The sequence below is a fragment of the Sorghum bicolor genome, chromosome 1 (genome assembly GCF_000003195.3).
Source record: "Sorghum bicolor cultivar BTx623 chromosome 1, Sorghum_bicolor_NCBIv3, whole genome shotgun sequence".
NCBI lineage: Eukaryota > Viridiplantae > Streptophyta > Magnoliopsida > Poales > Poaceae > Sorghum > Sorghum bicolor.
In genome coordinates, this window is record NC_012870.2 from 73,663,754 (window position 1) to 73,679,821 (window position 16,068).

General features: G+C 43.3%; 3 protein-coding genes across 5 annotated transcripts; 1 reads left to right on the forward strand and 2 right to left on the reverse strand.

Moving 5' to 3' along the window:
* On the reverse strand, window positions 2,589-3,834 carry LOC8054218 (MFP1 attachment factor 1). The gene has a single exon (XM_021459014.1). The coding sequence runs from the start codon at window positions 3,209-3,211 to the stop codon at window positions 2,786-2,788; it is 426 nt and encodes a 141-aa protein (XP_021314689.1). The 5' UTR covers window positions 3,212-3,834; the 3' UTR covers window positions 2,589-2,785.
* LOC8054219 (mannose-1-phosphate guanyltransferase alpha) lies at window positions 6,971-11,957 on the forward strand. Its single transcript, XM_002465621.2, has 15 exons — window positions 6,971-7,356; window positions 7,449-7,546; window positions 7,654-7,754; window positions 7,854-7,932; window positions 8,163-8,223; window positions 9,130-9,176; window positions 9,280-9,372; window positions 9,539-9,629; window positions 10,078-10,126; window positions 10,320-10,436; window positions 10,512-10,659; window positions 10,812-10,904; window positions 11,005-11,073; window positions 11,463-11,505; window positions 11,601-11,957. Exons 1-15 carry the CDS (start codon window positions 7,299-7,301, stop codon window positions 11,699-11,701), a joined length of 1,248 nt encoding a protein of 415 aa, XP_002465666.1. The 5' UTR covers window positions 6,971-7,298; the 3' UTR covers window positions 11,702-11,957.
* Window positions 12,223-15,061, reverse strand: LOC8081854 (G2/mitotic-specific cyclin C13-1). Of its 3 annotated transcripts, none has more exons than XM_021451405.1 (8): window positions 14,589-15,061; window positions 13,859-14,091; window positions 13,743-13,776; window positions 13,526-13,602; window positions 13,343-13,373; window positions 13,115-13,267; window positions 12,780-12,914; window positions 12,223-12,695 (listed from the first exon to the last, which is right to left on the reverse strand). In XM_021451405.1, exons 1-8 carry the CDS (start codon window positions 14,949-14,951, stop codon window positions 12,624-12,626), a joined length of 1,098 nt encoding a protein of 365 aa, XP_021307080.1. In that variant the 5' UTR covers window positions 14,952-15,061; the 3' UTR covers window positions 12,223-12,623. The 3 variants fall into 3 exon arrangements, with proteins under 3 accessions (XP_021307080.1, XP_021307079.1, XP_021307081.1); XM_021451404.1 differs by having other exon boundaries at window positions 13,695-13,776; XM_021451406.1 differs by lacking the exon at window positions 12,223-12,695 and having other exon boundaries at window positions 12,792-12,914; window positions 13,075-13,267; window positions 13,695-13,776.

The following is a 16,068-nucleotide window of genomic DNA, read 5'->3' on the forward strand; positions in this document are numbered from 1 at the left end:
AAGCATTGAGCGATGAAGTGATTGCTCTTTGCAGAAAGAGAGAGATCAATCCTGATCAAAGCTGTGGAGGAGTGCCAAACGACACGTATTAAAGCCCAATATGTGCTGATTGATCTTTCTCAGGCCCAAAGCACGCAATCCTTAGGAAAAGGTAAGGGGAGTGTTGGACACGAAGCTTAGATGATCCTTGGAGCACAGGAATTGAACTCAGAGGCCGGGTTTTTTTTTCGGTTTTAAAAATAGTGGCATAATCTACATAGAACTGATCTAGTCTAGTCAAATCTAAATGTATTAAGGGAATTGACGATAATTCTATCTATTGTGGTGGTGTCACATAGATGTCTCGGGGTTCGAAAAAAAGATGGATGTCTCGGGTGCATAAAAAAAAGATAAGCTCGTGTCAACGAGCCAGGATATAGATATGTAGTGTTAAGCCTGTCTCAATGGAGCTTTAAAAGAGTTTTATTCTTATTTAATGTCGTGATACATCATGGAAGGTATGTAGTGCTTGTAGTGGTTTTTTAAGTATACTAGCAATGCTGTAATTCTAAATTTTCTCATTGTTTCCAACCCTTATGTAGAGTTGATGATGATGTCCTTCCTAAAATCACCTTTCATTTTGACGGAGGCTTTGCATTGGATATTGATCCACCCAATTACCTTTTAAACGACGGGGAAATATTCTCGGTAGCTTTTGTTAATACTGCGCCTTGAGCCCTTGAAGCAATTTATTGTCAATTTTCACAGTTAAGATTGCATTTTTCCCTGGCAAAGTGATTGGTACTTTGTGGCTCTGAGAAATAGAAGGGCACAGCCCGAGATTCTTGGAGGTAGGCAGTGTTTGTCATTACTACTACCCTTTTGTTTGTTCAATATTTTGATTCTAAATTTACTCGACCTTTGTTCAGACATAGTTTTCTCAAACAAGCTTGTTGTGTATGACCTGGAAAATCAGGTTATTGGATGGACAGACCATGACTGTGAGATATCCGCTTAACCCCTTTAAAATTTCCAATTCCATTGTAAATTCATGTTCGATTGAGTACCTGTTACAGTAAACTTTCCAAAGGAAGTATTGATTTCCCCAACTTGACACAATTGAGTATCACTTTTTTTTACATGAAATACGCGCCAAGGCGTGCTCTAAAAAAAAGTATCACTTTTTGCAGGTTCCTCTGGCAGTCCGGCGTTGACACCGAAGATGAGTGAGCTCGTCATGAGTTTGTTTTTAGTATTGCTAGATGCTATTGGTGATGTACATAAAAGTACTTTGTTAGATTTCTAGAATGAAGATGAACTGATGATGACGTCGCCTTGTTCGTTTAAGTTTATTAGCCGAATCTGTCAGCCACTCAGTAGTATTTTTCTCTCACAATAAATCAGCCAATAGTACTTTCTGTCATAGCTTATCAGCCAAACTAACAAGAGAAAAACAAAACTGTAGATGCCTGAAGAAGACGTTGAGACCATGCATAATTAAGCTGCGATAGGAGAGACCATTACCTGATGTGGGAGGCATGTCAGCAACTGAATCAACCAATTGTTGTTCGGCCTTCTTCAGTTCGTGAACTGAAAGAGGAATGGCCAAGTACATGCAGGAGCAGAGAGGTCAAGGGAACACTCGCATTAGTGATTCCTGTTCTTCATCTGGATTTAGAGTTCCACAGTGGCGCTGGGGCAAAAATTTCAATTTGATTCCGTGATCCTCCAATCCTGTGCGTCGCACTCACACATCAATGTGAATATGCGATGACCATCCTATGAAAGAACGCAATGCGTTGAAGGGTTTGTTTGATTTATCAACTCAAAGCACTTTAGATAATGTGTGCAATTAAGAAATTACCACTAATGGTTCAACAAGTACAAGGCTTGTTATGAACAACTCCCAATGCAATCACTGAGAACTGATCCCGATGTAACTGAAATAACGGTTGCTCAGCTTTATTCAGTTTGTGAACTGCAAGAGGAATGGCCAAATACAAAGGAAACGGAGGTCACTTGACAAGGGAACGCCCATACGGGTCCGGGTCATCACATACATTTTGCAGACGATTCATTCAGCATATACCGCGAATATTACACACAGGATTGTGATACATGCATTTGGTCGGTGAGGATTCATACCGAACTGTATATATGACCGATGATCAGATTTCAAATAAACGATGAGAGTTACACTCAAACAAAAAAATATGGGAGGATTCTTATTGCTTGTTAATTCCGACCAATTCGATCCTCAGGGGAGGGCAGGGTACAACATTGGGTTATAGGCAGACACATACGTGGAACATTAAATATACATAAAAAATAAATTAATATCGCGAGACGAATCTTTTAAACCTAGTTACTCTATAATTAGCCTTAAGTGCTACAGTAACCCACATGTGCTAGTGACAGAATAATTATGCTTAATAGATTTGTCATGCAGTTTCGCTATGTAATTTGTTTTTTATTAGTTTTTAAAAACCCCTCCAGACATATTCGATGTGACAAAAAAAAAAATTCATCTCCTTATCTGGGATGCATGCGCGTCACGGCAAACGGAACACAATCATTGGTCAGAGGCAGCCAGGCAGGGATTGCAACCAGAAAAATAAGAGGACGCACTAAAAACAGAGGTATTCATGGAAGAACAAGAATTGCATAGATGTGCGCAAACAGGCTAACATTCAAGTCATAAAAACTCAGACCCAAGCCACAGAAGGCTGCAGTCGCCACACAAATTTCCAGATGCTACTCATCTCATCTCAGGAAATAGAAACGGGAATGAATGGCTGTCCGGCGCTCACGCCGCGGGCTCGGCGGCCTCGGCCTCGGCCTCGGGCGCGGCAGCCTCCTCGGACGGCGGGTCGGGCTTGGCGTCCGCGGAGCGGGACTTGACGAAGTCGAGGAGGCGGCGGCTCACCTCCTTGGAGTAGAACTGCAGCGCCTCGATCCCCTCCTCCACGGTGGCGGCGGCGCCTCCCGTGGCGGCCGCGGCGTCGAAGGCCTCGGCCTCGATGGCGCGCGCCGCGGGGTCGGCGTCGGCGGCCGGCACCGCGCCGTAGCGCTTGCAGAGGATGGTGTCCCCCGCGAGCGTGTCCACGAGGCGCCGCACCACCGCGTCCCGGGTGCGCTGCGTCGGCGGCCAGATGCTGAACGAGAAGGCCGGGGACTGGTCGCCCCCGGCCGGGGCCGGAGCGGGGGCGGGGGCGAGCTCGTCGGTGGCCATTTTTGGAAGCTTCCGGAAGAGCTGGATGGAAACCCTAGGGTCAGACGGGGGAAGGGGCGAGGCGAGGTGGGGGAGCTCGATCCGTTGGGTGGCTGCGCGGATTTTAAAAGCGGTGGCGTCGCTTGGCTTGGGTGGACGGTGGTGCGTCGTTGTAATTGAGGATTTGTTCGGGTGTTGGTTGCGGTGGCTTCAAGAAAGGGAAGTGCGATGCGATGCGATGAGATGGCACTCGACAGCGAAACGGCAAACAAAACGCATTGCATCGGTTGGTGGCTCCTGTTTATCCTGTACAGTACGTACCATTATCAGATCGGGTGGCGGGTCGTATATGCTCGTTTGCTCTGACCAGTTGTTTCCCCTCTTTTCTGCATTTGAATTTGAATTATAACGTCTAGACTAGATGAGATCATCATCCGCCGGGAAATCGGAAACAGTAGGAGATGTGGATAAATGCCGGTGGATGCTACATTTCAGTGTGGGATGGCAATGTACACTCTTGACTGTTCGATTCTCATTGTCATTTGAGTTCGAATTTGTAACGTTCCATCCGGGAATGGTGGGAAATCTGGATAAATGCGAGTAAATGCTACCTTGAGAAGAATGGGTAAATAAAACACGGTGCTTTTGGATTCACGTCTGTTGTTTCCTTTCCGTTCGTTGGTCGTTGGCGTAGCAGGAGCACCGGCAACGCCGGATGCCAAATTGCCAGATCACAAAGCAGCAGCAGGCCAGCAGAAGCAGCGTTGGGCGGCTTGGGCCTCAATCGGCACACGCGTGCTGCCGACCGGGTGCTTTGCTACGACCCGAGCCTTCCGAACTGCACTTGGCCTCCTCTCATGCCCCGCGCCGTGCGGCTCGCGAGCTGCATCAAAATTTGCCCCGGACGGTCCATCCCTCATTCGCTCGCCTGCCGCGACGGCCTAGCTGGCCCACCCATGCTGCCACTGACCCAGCGCCACGACACGCCACGCGCAGGCTGCAGCTGACGGAAGCGTGGTGGTGTCTGTCGGTGGTGCTTTGGCTCCGCGTTGAAGTTACCTCTGCTTCTCCGGCATGAGCATGAACAATCGAGCATGGGCAATTGAGTGTGTTCTCCGTTCTTGCTTGGGTTTGATGCTAACAAGTTTCTGTCACTTTAAAAAAAAGTTTCTGTCACATTTTGGCTCTATTTAGTTTGCAAAAAAATTTAGATTTGGCTAATGTAGAATTTTCGTTTTATTTAGCGATTAGTGTCCCATCATAGATTAATTAGGTTTAAAAAATTCTCCAAAATTATATACAAGCTGTGCAATTAGTTATTGGAGTATGTGTCTACAAATTTAATATGATGGGATGAAAAGAAAACATTTTGGGAACTAAATAGGGCCTTTGTCTGGCAACAAACTGATGGTTCTACCGGTTGCTTAGCAAGTTAGCAGTGAGCACATCCCACGGGCTGCCGTGCTGGCCGATATAGGAGCAGTGCAAACTAAAAATAGATGTAAACATACATACTCCTTTAAAAACATATAGTTTTATTGTTTAAAAAAAAACAAAGAACATCTATAGCAGAGTCAGAATTGGATTCGGAGCCGTTAGGGCCAAGGTTATAGGCGTGGGCCAAATATTCCCTTATAATATATGTATATTTTTGATCTGACCCTAGTCATTGGGCCAAATCCTATGTACCTCCGCCTAAAAAAACGAGGTGAGCATGCGGTGGATTCGATTCTCTCTCCCCTCGATTCCATAGTGCATCCTCATGCAGCCGGATTCTTCATGAGAAGAATTTCAACAGTATATATCAAGATATATAAGAAGTGGTGAGAGATCGAAGACTCCTCCACTAACAAGAATCATTCCTTCAAACTTGATGCCAATAAGAATACTAGGAAAGAGAAGATCGAACTAGGATGACTCAAAGTGAAGAAGAGTAGGCGTGTATGCTCCCCAAACTTGGCAAGAAGTATCATAAAATACATCCCAAAAAAGAACAAAATCAAGCCAAGAAAGTTTGTGTGAGAGGATAATGATACGATTATGGTGAAAATCCTCGGGGCTCCCCGACAATCGATGAGGTGGTTAGTGCCCCACCATCATGGAGCTTGGACACGGTACTAGCATATGCCACATGGCCTTGGGAGAGAACTAAAGTTGTGGCCTAGATCAACCACTATATATGTCTTACAAAAGAAAAAAAGAATACATTAGCTATGCTAGACTCCTAAAGACTAATTTGGGAGCCCAAGATTAGTTCGGCTCAACTATAACTCTCAACTAAACTAACATAAACTAGTTAAAGATAGCTAATGAAAGTAATTCTTTCTTCTTTTTCCTACGTTGTGTGTGGAGACTGGAGAGTGGCACTGAGGCCCTCTATAGCGTTGGCTTAGAGTGATGCTCCAAACAAACAGAGAGGGTTTGAGCATCATTATGTGCACTGTAAGTACCGGTGCCTAAGCTAGAGAACTTGGGAGCATGAATGTGCAAGATGCAATGCTCACTGATTAAAAGTATCAAAAAATAAAATACATGCTCTTCGTCTCCAACTCAAGTTATCGTGGCTTTTATTGTTTATATATTTTACTTATATTGTAAAAAGTCATGGTTGAAAGTATTGTTCGCTAATTTTATTGTGAGAGAAAAATATTGTTGAATGACTGACAAATTCGAGCGAATAAGGTATCTATTGCTGCAGTTCAAAATGAGTGATGCACGTTCTCTTATGCGGATCACTTTTTTGTTATAGTGAATGGAGCAGAGTACTTATAGATTGAATGATTTTATTGAATTCAGAAGAAATATATTTATATGCTTTCGCTTGAGACGTCCTTTCTTACGCCAGTCTCAGTAGCCCGTTTCAATGCACTATTTCCAAAACAAATTCGCTGACAGGGCATCAATGAAACGAATAATGAAACAACCTCTACAATGCATGAGTTTCACCTTGACATTTCCTAGGCTGTGCAAAGCATTTAATTACTGCAAAATGATTGGATCACATGCAAGATGGTGAAACGATTTAGCCCTCAGTGGGGATTTCATCCCGTTTCACCGTGTGGGAAACAACGCCCGCAGAGTTTCACCATGGTGAAACTATTTCCTTCCCTCTCCTCTTCGTTTTATGCAAAAAGTGTAATTTTACTAACATAGCGCTCTAATAAATGTACATGACATTCTGGTGAAACCCCCACTGAGATTGGCGTTAGCTTAAGGCCTTGTTTAGATGCGAAATCTTTTTGGATTTCGCTACTGTAACACTTTCGTTTGTTTGTGGCAAATATTGTTCAATCATAGATTAATTAGGATCAAAAGATTCATCTCGTGATTTACATACAAACTGTGTAATTAGTTTTTATTTTTGTCTATATTTAATAGTTAATGCATGTGCCGCAAGATTCAATGTGACGAGAATCTTAAATTTTTTTTGGTTTTCAGGGTGAACTAAACAAGGCCTAAGATAGGGGGAGGGGGGGCAATAGTATTGGTTCCACTGCTGCAATTTTCTTTATGTCGAGAAAAATGTGTCATCGAGGGTCGTCTACAATTGCAGAACCTTTGTTCAACCAATGGCTACGGTTCAGAACTCAAATCGTACAGTACCATTCAGATCCACTAACACAGTGCTCTGCCGGAATATCCCAAACTCCAGCCGGGATATTCCGTGCAAGCTCAGTTATCCGCCACCGCCACGTTCCCTGACCGTTATCGGCACGGCACCCAGAGAAAGAAGCTTCCGCTCTGCCCCTCAAGGCCTCGGCCACCGGTATCCGCGCCAGTTCAACCCCCGCGCCCGCACCCCGGTGCGGCACGGATCCCACCGGGCGCGGCGCACGACCTCCACAAGTCAGAACGGCCACTGCCCGGAAATCGCCCGCCTCCGCTCCGTCCGCTGCGCTGCGCTCACCACCACACCAACACATTGCCCACCTCCTCCGACGACCGTCTGATCGGCATCGCCTTCGCCTCCGCTAAAAGACCCGCGGTCCACGCTCCCCTCCAAATCCCATCCCATCGCCATAAATCTCGCCACGCCGTCGCCCGCGCGCGTCTCTCCCTTGTCTCTTCCCCCCAACCACTCCGCCACCGGCGCCGAAGCAGAGCAGCCATGGCCGGCTCCGAGCAGCGCGTCGTCGCCGTCATCATGGTCGGCGGCCCCACCAAAGGTTAGTGCTGCTAGATCTGCGCCGCGGAACCCCTCCTCCTCCCTCTGCCCTCTCGTCTGATCGGTTTGCTCTGGTGCTGGTGTCGGGTGCAGGGACGCGGTTCCGGCCGCTGTCGCTGAACGTGCCCAAGCCGCTCTTCCCTATCGCCGGCCAGCCCATGGTGCACCACCCCATCTCCGCCTGCCGCCGGGTAAGCCACCAATTCCTGCGCTCCCTTGTCCTCTGTGGAATTGTGGTGTTTCTATGGTTCAGCATGCAGCTCGTATGAAACAAGCCTTTTGGATCCCATTGCTGCAGATCCCCAACCTGGCACAGATATACCTCATCGGGTTCTACGAGGAGCGGGAATTCGCGCTCTATGTCTCGTCTATCTCCAACGAGCTCAGGATCCCTGTCAGGTTCGTTTCGTGCCCTGATGATGTTTGCTTCTGCGGTGTTGGGCTGGTGCGCTAGGAGATTTCAGAGCCGTGCCATTGACAGGGTCTCGCCAATTTTAGGTACCTACGAGAGGACAAACCTCACGGGTCAGCTGGAGGGCTCTACAGCTTTAGAGATTATATCATGGAAGACAGTCCGGTAATGACTTAGTGCCATATTGTCAGCTTGAATTGAAAATTGGATATTTCTAAAGCTTTATTAATGCAGTGGATCACTTCATCCACATCTTTTTGAATAGTGTTTGCTTATTCAGAACACATTCAGCAGCTGGGTTTCTTAGGAATCTACTACATTGCTATACTGGTTGGATCAAGAAAGTTTCATCATCCTCTAAAAGTTGGTTACTGTTTTTGCTTGCCGTTTTGCAGTCACACATAGTTCTGCTGAACTGCGACGTCTGTTCTAGCTTCCCCCTTCCAGACATGCTGGGTAGGTTGCCAAGTAACTGAAGCATTCTTTCGTGTTGGTTTGATTTTTAAGTTTAGCGATGGTGTTTCATGATCTTAGACACAAGCATGGCTAGTGTAATATTTGAACATCATGAGGTTGTTCTTTGCTTTGCTGTTTAGAATGAATGATAAGTGTGTCCACTTGTCACTAGTTAGACTAAGTGGAATGGAAGTGTAGCTGGCTGGTATTGAATCCAAAGCTGAGCTTGTCATTAGTAGCTTGTTTTTGGCATATTCATGGGTTACATCTTATAGAGATGCATCCACCTCTAATGTACGGTATTGTACATAAGGTCACTAAAATTATATCACACGCTGTTCAATCTGTGCTGCGACGGGTGTATGCTTTAAAGTATTGTTAGTATAGTGCATAGGCAACAATGAAATGATCGACCATTATGTGAATCAATGGTAAATAAGTTCATCAATTTTAAGTGTTCTGTACATGGACGGTTCACTCCAAAAGAGTGTTTTAAAGATAATTTAGATGTGCCGATTTAATTTATCATTGGACAATAAGCTCATTCTCACAAAAGGGTAGATTTTACATCTCCATTCATCCAAATTCTTGGGTTTCTATCTCTGACATAAGTAATAGTATGAAACAGATATTTTAGCTTCTGACTTTTTTTGAAATATTGATAGAAATCAACTGTTTATTCCCAGATACTTCGTCGTTCCTTTTTTCCCATTCCCCTTCTATATTGCTGCACAATAGGCATCTGAACTTTTATTGATTTTCCACCTATAGTTTTGTTGATTAGAGAAATAGGAGATTTAAGTCAAACTTGCCCAACAATAGTAAGTGCTGCACTTTTAATAAGCACCTGCATAGCTTCTTGTTGGATACCCACAGCTAAATGTATCATTGTTTTCATCATTGTAGAGGCCCATAAAAAGTATGGAGGAATGGGTACCTTACTAGTCAACAAGGTATGCTAATACTATTCGCAGATTAATCTTGTCTTTCTCATGCATAATTGTTACTCTTAACATCATCCCACCTTTAATATTCTATGCTAACACTTTCAATCAGGTATCTGCAGAGTCAGCGAACCAGTTCGGCGAGTTGGTAGCTGATCCTGAAACAAACGAACTGCTGCACTATACGGAAAAGCCAGAGACTTTTGTGAGTGCAGTTCTGCTCTTGTTGCTTTATTTGCTTGTCTATATATTTTCAGTTGAGCTTTGCATGCCACATTTGGCTCTGAAATCATTGCAGTCTTCAGAAGTAATGGCTCTCAATGAGTAATTTGCATAGCTGATAGCAGTAATGCAGTTTTATCTATTTGTAGGTGAGTGATCTCATAAATTGTGGAGTATATATATTTACTCCCAATATCTTTAGCGCCATTGAGGATGTCTTAAAACAGAAAAAGGACAGAGGTATTGTCCCCTGCTATATTACAACGTTTTTCCTTTGAAACATGTGTTATTGTTTAAAACAAAACATTCTTTGTTTATTCTATTGCTTCAAATGTCAACTTCTCTTAACTAAGTAGATGTAAATGCCTTCTTTACTTTTGATACAAGTCACTTGGAAAAGTTTTATTTGCTTTGCCTATATTCATATTCTTAATATTAATTCTCAAATGGATGCTCTAAAATGTATTACTTGTAGCCAGAGGCGAAGCTACAAGTATTACCATAATATTCAGTAAAGATGAGTCTATAAGTAGCAAAATACATTTTTACCATAGTGCCATGGCACCAGGGAACTTAAACTAGGCTTCGCCCTGCTTGTAGCAGATATTCTAACTCGATCTTCTAGTTCCCTTGATTGACAGTTTAATTCACCAGCACAAGTTTAATTCCTTTAAATGCTACATTTCAGCAAATTTGCGGCGTGTATCTAGCTTTGAAGCTCTTCATTCAGCAACCAAGTATGTATTTGTGTTATATTTTTCATGTTTTTTTTTTACAAATCTTGTTTGGCCTGCAGTTATCCTCTTTCTCTTCCCCATTATGTGGAGGTTCTTCCAGAAACTAGCCAGTATATATAATTGATAGCACTTCGGTTAATTCAACTACAAAGTATTTATTATTATGTAGACCTTATAAGCTTAATATCAACAGGGCGCTTCCACCAGACTTTGTTAGGTTAGATCAAGACATTTTATCCCCTCGAGCGGGAAAGAAGGAGCTGTACACATACCAGACGCTTGATTTTTGGGAACAGATCAAAACCCCAGGGTATACAGATTTTTTTTTCATGTTTTTTTGTAATATATTGGAATTTCTGACAAACCATTGCTTCATCTTGAGTAGGATGTCTTTGAGATGCTCTGGGTTATATCTTTCTCAGTTCCGCCGTACCTCTCCTCATCTTTTAGCCTCAGGAGACGGCAAAAGAACTGCCACTATTGTTGGCGATGTGTATATCCATCCATCTGCCAAGGTGCATCCTACTTCAAAGGTAATGTCTGTTTCATCTAACTATTTTGGTCAGATTATGATGGATCATATTCAGTTCGTGGTTGTTGACTGATAATGAAGTGCTTAAAACTTTTAAATAGGGGGATCTATTTAAGAAACTAAATGTAACTAATCATGTAACTCTATAAACAGATTGGCCCCAATGTCTCTATATCAGCAAATGCGCGAGTTGGAGCTGGTGCCAGGCTTATCAATTGCATAATTCTGGATGATGTTGAAATTATGGTTGGTTTTCTCTATCTTTTGTACGAAGTGATAAACCTCAATTTAGGAACATGAATATCTCATTGTGGTATTATTTCATTCTTTTTCATTTGTGTATCAGGAAAATGCTGTTGTTATACATTCAATTGTGGGGTGGAAGTCATCCATTGGAAAATGGTCACGTGTACAGGCAAGCTTCTCTTTACCATTTCACTTTTATTCATTTCAAATTTAATGAATCCTCATTTCGTATGAAGCTTAAAAACTTCGCCTTAGGACTCTTTGTCAAGTTCAGTTCAAGCAGCATGACTGCATGAGCAATGTCCTAGTGTTACAATGTTAATTCTTTCTCTGCCAAGGTTATGCTTTTGTAATCTGAACATTTCAGCACATCTAGTTTTCTTGAAATGACGTTTGATACTTTCAATTGCAAAGCTAATACATTCCAAGTGACATTTGCTTGCAAATAGTTTAGTTATGACAGTCAAAATTGGTGTGACTGTACATGCCTGTGTGGTCTACTTTTTTTCTTGGCACATCAGCTGGCTTCATGTAATGAAACTTTTGTTCTGAATTCAGGGCGAAGGCGATCACAATGCCAAACTTGGCATTACTATTCTTGGTAAGACCCAAACTTGACGATTTTCTGTTGCCTTTCCACTCTTTTTTTTTGGGTGATAATTTCGTTTGTGGAATTGACATCCTATCTTAACACAGGTGAAGCAGTTGATGTTGAAGATGAAGTAGTTGTAGTTAACAGCATCGTGCTCCCAAATAAAACTCTCAATGTCAGTGTCCAAGAGGAGATCATCCTATAATAGCTGTCATTTTTTTTTGTTTTATCCCAAATAAGGTCTCAGTACCAATCACATAGTTTATGCTTATTCGTTCTCACCTTGTAATCTTCCATTAGATTGATATTATTAGTTTGTATCTATACCCATCTTGCAGCATGATACTGCACAATATTGACTTGCTATGCTACTTTGGTTAGCGAGCGCGGTGATGTAAAAAATGTACAAACAGGTGACACCAATTTTGTTGAGAATGACTGAATGAACACTTTACATCAAATGCTGAGTTCAACTGCGTGTTGTATTTTTTTTAATGAAAGGCGTGAGCAGCTGGTACTGGTCTACACAAACTTGGAAACTCAAGGGGCTCAAAATTTTTAGCCTAATAGATGCACGGGTCTCCAGTCTCCACAGCCCACAGGCCTGGCGCCTGAGACACATATCTCTCCTTGCAAGGATGAAGATCTGTGCCAGCAGTTGCGTTTTTACCATAAAAAATCAGGCTGCTGTTTTGTGCTCTCATTGCGTAGCAACTAGCAAGGGTGTTTGTCAGTTTTACTACTATAATGTGAAGTAGTACGTAGGCCAACTTAACTGCCTTTCAGAATACAAACGCCATACTGTTCATCAGTGCTAACTGATAACACCCCTGTACAAATATGCAGGCAATGCTAAGAAATAAGATGACTTGCGTTATATAATTTACATGGCATGGGCTAGTGCTAACTGATAACACCCCTGTACAGAAAGCCTTCAATTGCACATTGTACCAAAAAAAATACCAATGCACAGCATTGCCAATGGGATGGAAACTGAGACCAGTACCAGCAATCGACAATGCTGGGCAGGGCACATTCCCGACCTATTTAAATTATCCTATCATCAAGTTAAGTTTCTGCATCGCCTGCAGCATTCTTGCAAAAAAACATTCTGCAGAGTCCAGACTTCACTTGTGGCAATCTTCAAGGAAAGATGCAGGGATTTCTCGTGGTGAAGCCATTGTTGACACGCACCCAAACTGTAAAATGCTCAAGCAAACAGATTTTAATAGAATACAAATTACAAAATGTAGATGACAGCAACAAAATGAGAATGGATGTACCTTGGGGTCCATGTACTTCTCTCTGATGGCTTGCTGGTCTGGGCACCTTATTGTCAACTGCAATTCATGTATGACATAAATAGATTTCTGCAGATCAAAGACTTTATACCCCGTGTTTTGTTGAAGTGTCAAGTTCTGCAGAATTATACACAAGTCAGAAAAGAGAACTATACACACTGATGTCAGAAAAGTCTCCTGCTCAGATATACTCCATCCATTCCAAAATTGTAAGTAGTTCTGGCTTTTCTAAACATATAGTTTTTATTATGTATCTAGAAAAGCCAGAATAACTTACAATTTGGAACGGAGGGTGTAGTTGGCAATAAAGGCCTTACCCACGGACTAGCCTTTGGGTGGATTGTCAATCTGGCTACAAACAGGCAGGCAGCAGCAACTACTGAGGGTAGGTAGCTTATGCAGTCATAATCCAGCAAGCTCAATTCCGCAAGGTAACTGCACATGGACTCAAGTTTTCCTCTGCTTTTACTCTAATTTTTCAATGAAAACAGATCGTCAAAAAAAATCAAGAGAAGTAAATGCATGCGCTCCAAAGTACCACTTACATTGCCTCCACGACACGAAGCTATGAATTGCCTAAAACAGACAGTTATCTAGCATTAGACTCTGAACTTTTTAAAGTCCAGTAAGGCATAATTACTATGGTAACATTTGACATACTACAAAGGGAAGTTATGTCAAATGCTATACTCGTTCTAAGCACAGAAAATTTGATGGAGAAGACATACCGTAGAAATGTTGTTACAGTGGGACCCCCAATCTCAAAGCTAAGAGATTTCAGTAAGTCAGCCTCCATCTTTACCACCTGCGTTGCATACAGAATAGAATTGTGTAGATATCATCTTTGATCCTGGAGAAATAACTATGCAATTGAAAGTTCAGCAGAAGAAAGGCTACTTGCTGCTTGGTGTAAGTGTCATCCGTGATATCAGTGTATCTGTTCACCTTCATCTTAGAAGACTCAATTTCTTCATACTTGCTGCGACATTCCAAATATGCAACTCAAAGAGTAGTTTTAAAAGATGAACAAAAGGGAGGAAACAAACAGTTTAGTCCCCTACGCAGCAACGAGCATTGCAGTGACACCCAGCAGTTGCAGCTTGTCCCGGGTAACAACATTCGTTGTGAGGAAGCGGTCGACATAGGAAACCGCAAGGTGAAGAGTTTCTGCGTGAAGCTTGAAATCCTCGGCCACCTCCACCAACCAATCCACAAGGACAGCCCTCATTTTGGGTGAGATGTATTTCTGGATCTTCTGAAAATAGTCAGGGCTTGGCCTCCTCAACGGTTCAACCTAGCAGTTTCAGAAAGTTTAGAGAAAAGTGGCACCTAAAGGCTTAAAATCAATCTCCATACAAAACTAAGATAATCAAATTGAGCTCCAAAGAGTCATTTTATTTTATGGAGGTGTCGCGATCGCGACCTGTGAACCTAGGCATCACAAGTCACAAACTCTAGACAGGAATGTCCACTACAGCTGCACTAGGCAACATCTTTTTTTTTAACCACTGTGTCCACTTACCTAGCCAGCAGCAGCTAAAGGCCTAATAAAACAAGAAAAGAATTGAACGTTTCGCTCCCAACATAATAATCCCCACTAAAATCAAACTGCCCAATTCTCAGCATTCAAGTGCTCAACGTGACCACGCCTACGAAATGGCCCCATTACACCATCGACAACTACGATCACACACAATGTTAGCCCAAATCAACCAAACCGGAGAACTAAACACGCCCACGCGCAGGTTCCCAGACCCGATGGAAAAGATGGGGTTGTCGAGAGGTTCTCACCTCCAGCGACCGGAGGTACCGGTCGATGTCCCCGACGTACGGCGCGATCGCCGCATTCGCCGCTTCGGCGCCAGGCGGCCTCGAGTCCAGCGGCCGGCCCAGGTCGGCCCCGCGCGCGGCGTCTTCGGCCTCCTGCCGCTTCCTCGCCTCCTCCGCCTCGGCCTCCGCCCGCGCCGCCGACCGCGTCCTCGGCTTCGACGGCCGCGGCGCCGAGCCGTGGTTCGTGTTCGGTCCGGTGGACGCGGGGAGCTCGGCCAGGGCCTTGCGTTTCCCGCGCGGCCTATTGGGAGGCGGCGCCGAATGCACGGAGTTCTCCTTGCTCTCCATCGCCTCCGACTCCGGTCTCCGCCTCCGTACCCTCATGCTGCTGCCGACGGACGGTATGGTGTTGCGGATCCGTTCCTCCGATTTCCTTGGCTTTCCGCTGGGGTTTGCAGGGTGTGGTCCGGGTCGGGCGATGAGGGAAGCGCCGGCGTTCGTTTGGGGTCTTGGGAAGCTTGACGCGGTTTGAATTTTGAGATGGCCTTATGGCGGGCATCTGCAGGGCGAAATGTACTGTCACACACATGCAGTCGCGTAGCCTGGTGTCACCGACTCGTGGGACCCATCTGAAGCAAATGAGAAGCGCGAAGGTTCTAGAGGGATCTCCAATTTTTCATCCGGAAATACCGATTTGACACGAGTAGATTATCTCAAGTGAACATGCTCAAACTCGGATGATACGTGCGGTCGCCGTGTGCCCGTGTGCATCGCACTCCAGGACACGAATGAGACGGTGGATTGGTGGACGTCCATGGAGATGTATTGAAATGGGCCATCAAGAATAATTACTCACTCAAGTCCCAATTTAAGCATAGTGTTGTAATTTTAGTATTATAAGTTTAATCAATTATGGATAAAAAAGTATCAATATTTCTAGAATATCTATTAAATATCATTACATTAGTTACGAAATGTAAAATCATAATAAAATTGATTTAAAGCTAGAATATCATTTGCTAGAGTAACTTGATCAAACATGATTACATGAACCACTTTAACTGACGCGTAACATGTAGTTGTATTCTGTTTAGAGACAAAGATACCTCTACTAATGTTCTGTTCGGCTAGCTAAAAAAGGCTGCTACTAAACACAGTTCCATAGCTAGTGCTGATAAATTCAAACGAACAGGACTGAGTTTAAGAGTCTAACGCCCCTTACCTTTTTTAAAATGCCAATCTTTTCTACTCTCTCTGTCTAAAAAAATGTAACTATAGGTTACGTGCCAGATAAAATTGTTCTCGTTTGACCAAGTTTTTAGTAAACAATATTTATATTTATGACTCCAAATTAATTTATTATGATATTATGAAAATATATTTCAAATTTGATCTAATGATATTTATTTGATGTTATAAATATTTATAGTTTTTAAACATGGTACTGTGATAGAATTGTACATTTTCGAGGGAGTATGAAAAATATGTTTCTATGAATTTT